The sequence below is a fragment of the Syngnathoides biaculeatus genome, chromosome 8, assembly GCF_019802595.1.
Source record: "Syngnathoides biaculeatus isolate LvHL_M chromosome 8, ASM1980259v1, whole genome shotgun sequence".
In the NCBI taxonomy this organism is placed as follows: domain Eukaryota; kingdom Metazoa; phylum Chordata; class Actinopteri; order Syngnathiformes; family Syngnathidae; genus Syngnathoides; species Syngnathoides biaculeatus.
Window position 1 is genome coordinate 23,668,130 of NC_084647.1, and position 6,426 is coordinate 23,674,555.

A 6,426-nucleotide genomic window follows, 5' to 3' on the forward strand; every position below is an offset into this window, starting at 1 on the left:
CGAGTTTTAAAAAATATATATGTAATAACTTAATGCATACAATTAAAACAACCCATTGGTATTGTGTGAATTTCACGCATGAAATCAAGTGGCCAAAAACACGCCTCTGCACTGCATGTCCGTGCAATATTAGTCACCATGACTTTGACCCAACTTTTCTCCCTACGATTCAAAAGTGACTTCCTTTATTTCAAATGAGGAAATGGTTCATAGTTTCTGGGTTGCCTTTTGCCGTAGACGCTCTCTTCCACGGGAGGGAGGGCAATATCCCCCCCCCCCAACCCGCCCCCTGAGAATAAAAAAAATCACCAAGATAAAAATCCAACAGGTGAGACAGACGCAGTTCACTGAACAATCACAACAAAGATGCCAAGCTTTCATTTCTGTGAGTCGCACAAGACAAAATTATGCTCTTTTATGCCAGGGGGTTCTGTGCTTGATTCTTTCTTTCTTTTTTTTTTTTTTTTTTTTTGTCTTATTGTTTTCAATCTCACTATTCTGCCCTATTCAGACATGATCTGCTGTTTGCTCCTCACATCCACACTGAAGTGGCGCACATCAACATCGCTGCCGGTGCACAACCAGCTGAGCGCAGAAGAATGCGCAAACTGCTCCGCTCTCTTGAAGAGCCTCTTGGCCGATATCACGGGACTTCTCGGTGTAAGTACTATATTATTATTACCTGTACACAGAATTGCATTGTGCGCCATTCTGTGCCCTTAAATATTTGTGTGCGTGTGTTTTAAAGGGCATTGTGTGTTACGGCATCCCCTCTGACAAAGCCATCGTGAGCAGCTCAGCCGAGACCGTGCAAGCTTGCGCCCCTTCAGTGCAACAGGTGACACTTTGTAAAAAAAAAAAAAAAAAAGGGAAACTATAGCTAACGACTCACAATTTCAAAGGCAAACTCCTTTCACTGGGTGTGACTTGATTGGGAGTTGTCATAGAATTTAATCCTTAATAGCAAATTTATATGTATAGCACATTAAGCATGAGAAAAAAACTTGAGTTTATACCCTGAACTTGAAAACATTCAAATTTGGGCCTTACGACACCTTTATTGGCAACTTATTCCATTTGTGCGCCGCGTAATAACTGAAAGCTGCTTCACTGTGTGGACTTCGGACTCTGCGCCACTATTTGATGTGAGCCAGTCGATCTCAGAGCTCTACTGGGATTGAATGCCATTTGTATTTCTTTCATGTATTCAGGAACTAAACCATTCAGTGATCTATAAACCAGTAGCAAAACTTTAAAATCTATTCCAAAGCTGACTAAAGCGAGTCTAAAGACTTTGAAATTTCAGTGATGTGCTCTGACCTCTTTCTTCTGGTCACAACCCAACTTGCATCATTAAGAGTGAACTGCAGCTGTTTAATGCTCTTTTTGGGGAGTCCAGTCAGAAGACCTTTACAAATGTCAAGTCTACTTGAAATAAAAGCATGGTTTAGCTTCTCCTGGTCTGTTTGACACATGGAAGCCTTCCCTCTAGATAAGTTCTTCAGCTAATGAAGGCAGTTTTAGTGATTGATTTGATATGACTGTTGAAAGTCACGTCCGAATCTATCAGAACACCAAGGTTTTGAACTTGGTCTTTGTTCTTTTAAAGCTAGTGAGTCCAGGTATTTACTAACAGTAATTCTCTTTTCTCTATCCCCAAAAACAATGATCTCAGTTTTGTTGTGGTTTAGTTGAAGAAAATTTGGGCTCATCCAATTATTTATCTGCTTCAAACAGAGACAACACCTTAATTGAAATGTAGTCACGTGGAGACACTGCTAAATATATGATTGTGTGTCACCTGCATAGCGATGATAGTCAAAATTAAACTTCTGAAGAATTTGACCCAACGGTAGCATATATAGGCTGAACATGAGGGGTCCATAAACTGACCCTTCTGAGCATGAACACTGTGCTTAAATAAAGAAAATGAAAATAAAATGCATCCAAATAATGATGCCATTCAAATTCAACTTTCAAGTACAGCACAATATATTTGTATTCAATCTTTTTAAGATCTGTTCATTTTTAAACATTTAATTAAATACACCGTTTTTATTTACTTTTATATGCAAAAGAGGAGACTATAGGTAGTACATCATACATTCATACATACTGTGTCAATGTTGTACTTTTTTTTCTATCACATTATTTAAAGACTGACCTAAATGGGATTGACTCCACAATTATTATCATCAGTAATATTTTTTGTGACTACTACTTAGAAATGTAATTCTTTACTGGTAATACTGCAACATTATGTCATATCCTTATTGCAAATTTAAAAAAAAACATGAATAAAACCAAAATGTTGATGGTAAATATTGAACTTTTTTCATGCTTTGTGGTTATATTTCAATGTGCATTTTTTTTTTTTTTGTCAATTACCTTTTTTGACAGAATTCCAACTGCATGGTGCAAAGAAATACATCCTTCAGTGAGGTAAGTAACTACAATTTATCCACTCGCAGAAAGCTTGCAAACGTAGATGAGATCCACTACAAGAGCTGGTTCAAAAAGTCTGTCTGCAATATGCTAGTTAAAATAAAATAAGGTTAGATTTGGAAAAGAAAAAAACTTTTTGTGGGTGTGGGGGGGACGGAGATAACACATAACAGTACATCTTGTCTCCACAGAGAGAATGTGTGACGAGCATCATGAAGGACATGACCCACTACGAGGCGCTCATCCAGTCCTACCTCACATTGAGACTCAGAAGCCCCACAGAAGAAAAAGCAATTCTGAGCACAACCCTGGAAATAATCCGCAGCCTGAAGGTCTTGTCTTTGTGTTTTTTTTTCTTTTCTTTTTGGGGGGGGTCATCCATTGTTCGTTGGCATCACATCATGTTCTTTTTTTGCACAGAATTGTTTCCAGAGAGTGAATGGAGGAATGAACTCTGCTGAGGTAATTTTTTTTCTCAATTTATATTTATCTACTGTATATCGATACATAGATTTATATGGATTCCATCTTCTTCTTGGTCGCCCGGTTCCTGTTTTGAACTTAGATGGCATAAACTTCACAAAGCTTGGAATTTAAAGAAGAACCGTATCACCTTTTTCATTTACAAACATTTATAAGGATCAAGTTTTCAATTGTTCCGGCACCTGTGATAAACTATAGTACATATACTTGTACTGATACTTGGTATGAATAAATGTGGTATTTTTACACACAAAAATGATGCAATAAATTAAGAAAAGTAGCTGACTAACAAAAGTCAGTCTAATAGGCAGAACTGAATCTGCATGCGAACTTGCCTTCATTGCAGACAGGCTCCTTCAGCACTGACGCATTATAGCAATCCATTTTTTTTTTTAACAAAACAAGCTTACTCAAACGTATCCAACCAAATTTATTCCACTCATTTTTTCTGTAAAAAAAATATAATAATTATAATAATAATAACAAACATGGTGGAACGGTGGCCAAACAGTTCTGAGGTCCCGGGTTCAATCCCAGACCCGCTTGTGTGGAGTTTGCATGTTCTCCCCATACCTGCGTGGGTTTTCTCCGGGAACTCCGGTTTCCTCCCACATCCCCAAAACATGCAACATTAATTGAACATTCTAAATTACCCATAGGTGTGATTATGAGTGCGGATGTTTGTCTCCATGTGCCCTGCAATTGGCTGGAAACCAGTTCAGGGTGTACCCCGCCTGCTGCCCGTTGACAGCTGAGATAGGTTCCGACACTCCCCAGGACCCTCATGAGGATAAGCAGCAAAGAAAATGGATCGATGGAATAACAAACAAAAAACAGTCTCTCAGTCTAGCAGCCCACATCACGCTGTACGACAGAGGAAGGGAAACACTTTTCTCAAGCTGTTTTCAACATTCATCCATTCATTCATCCATTCTTCTGAGCTGCTTATCCTCACAAGGGTCACAGGAGTGTTTGATCCTATCCCAGCTAGCATCGGGCAGGAGGCGGGGTAAACCCTCAACTGGTTGCCAGCCAATCGCAGGGCACACGGAGGCAGACAACTGTGGGAAACACAATTTCACACAATATCAATTTGTGGTAAAGTGAATGGAGTCTATTTGAATTTTTTTTTTAATTTCAGTTCATGATTCAATAAATGAAACTCATAAAATTTGTTAAAATGTTTTTTCTTAGTTTTTTTTTTTTAATCAGTTATGTTGGTCAATTTGGGGTTTTCGTTAACAGGTCAGCGACTGAGCAAATTGTAAAGTGAATTGTACCACAACTTCAATTGCTTTTCAGGTCTTAAAAAGTCAAGCCATGAATCAGGCATTGAAATTCAAGCAGCGGCGTGCGTGTGTGTGTGTGTTTTCAGGAGGTCACATCACGTTTGTGGGGAGACAACAGCTTCACCAACCGGTGTGAGATGTGCGAGATGATGAGAGGTTTCCACATCCGAGCCGTTACCATCAACAGAGCGATGGGCTACATCTTCTCTGGAGATCACTGGAAGCAGACCACCAGCGAGATTACAAAAATTTGATTGCAAACCAACAGCAAGGGTATTGATTTTTTTTTTTTTTTTGTTAAATGGAAAAAAAAAGGAGTTCAAATTTTATTTTTTGGGGAATATTAGCCTTTGAACGTTTGAATCAAAATATCTCTTCCAGACCTTACCTAAAAATAAGAACAAAATAAAAGTTAAGCAAGCAGACGGAAGAAAAATGCTCGATCCACGTTGCAACGATTATGTCTTCAATCTTGTTGTCAGACAGATTTCGGAAGGGCGCGCAACCTTCTCAAGTTTATAGTGGGACCAAATTAAAAATTGTGATAAAATCACAGGCCAAAATTAAGTTTCTCAAACATTAGATTTGGAACCAAGCAAAGCTCAAATAATGAGATTAAAAGAGTACCACTTTGGATCTGGTGGGGCACTAACGCACTTGACCCAGAAACAACAAGCCTTTGACATTAAGAAGAGTTCTGATAAGGAAATCTAGAACTAACTGTTGAATTCTTTTACCAAGTGAAAGCTGCATACATCATTTTAAGACAACCATCAGTCAGTGGTCATGTTGGCCAATTTCTCTGTCAATGTATTCCAATATTTGGGAAGAAAGTACATATTTATTACGTGTTCATGATTACTGTATTCCATTATTTAACCATTATTTATTTCTTTGCTTGAGATGTATTTTATTCCATTTATAATAAAGCATTTTATGTCAAAGTGGTGAGAGGAATGATTTTTCTTTCTAAATGGACCAAAATATCAACTTCAGTTGTCAGTGCCGGATTGTTACAAATGGTGATTCATCAAAGAAATTATATAACATGGGGATAAATCCACGAAAACTGTTTATTTAAAAAAAAAATACGAATCAAGAGCACAAATCAATGTTATAACACCAACACTTTAACCAAATCATTAGTAGTGGAACACAGAGGGTGCATCAGAACATGTAAACAGACATTATAACATTTGCAGTCACAAAAGTGCACATTAGAGAGAGCTGCAAAAAAGTAATCATGATGCACAGAGTGGTTAATTATTTATAACATATTTTATAAAATATGATATTAAAGTGCCAAAAAGAAATATGGTTGTTATTTTTTGGGATGGATAAATTCCATTTCCATTCAGTCCTATGGGGAAACATTGATTTGAGATACTTGTACAAGTTTTAATTTTATATGACCGAGGTCACAGAATGAATTAAAACGTTATCTCAAGGCAGCAATATGTCAGGAAATAGAGCCATTTGACGCTCAGCAGGATGCAGTTTTTTTTTTGAGCAATAGGATTGTGAGTGCTCCAAGGACTGGTGGTTTCCTTTGATTGGGCCTCAGCAAAGCAGTTGCATGCCTTAACATTTCGCCGCCAGGAGGTGAGCAAAATGAGGTCTCATATCTTGTCCAGCATCTGTCTTTCCATTCCTGTAAAAATGATTATCGCCCAAAAGCAAAATGAGGAGCTGACCAACTATTAGGAATCTTTTTTTTTTTTTTAATCCATATGTTCGTAGCGATAAGGTTGTTATCCTTTAAAATTACATTTTTGGCAAACCACAAGGTGGAGTCACCATAACGTCTCCCTCTTGGACTGCCAGCGTTCAAACACTTTTTCGAAACAAGCTCATCTCAGGATCTTGTTTCCAAAATCAAAGCCACATTTGACATTTCAGATTGTAAATGAACAACTGCAATACCAGGAGGGTTTTGTCCATATTTTTAGTAGTTCCTTGCAACTGCACGGCAAGAACATGACTACAAATGCGTATAGTATAAAAGTGTCAATTTCATTAAATAAATAAGTAAATAAATAAATGAATCCATAAATAAATAAATAAATGGAAACTTTCATACGAGTGTCCAGAAAAGAGCGTCTGACAACTTCTTGTTTGACCCAGTTGTGTATCCGCTTTGTCCGAAGAAGAGTTATTGCTTGTAGGTGTGATTGTGAGTGCAACTGTGGTCTGTCTCCATGTGCCCTGC

General features: G+C 37.8%; 1 protein-coding gene across 1 annotated transcript; it reads left to right on the plus strand.

Annotated features, from left to right (window-relative positions):
• Positions 1-513: 513 nt before the first annotated feature.
• On the plus strand, positions 514-4,471 carry il12a (interleukin 12a). Its single transcript, XM_061827744.1, has 6 exons — positions 514-660; positions 749-838; positions 2,401-2,442; positions 2,637-2,777; positions 2,866-2,907; positions 4,304-4,471. Exons 1-6 carry the CDS (start codon positions 514-516, stop codon positions 4,469-4,471), a joined length of 630 nt encoding a protein of 209 aa, XP_061683728.1.
• Positions 4,472-6,426: the final 1,955 nt, after the last annotated feature.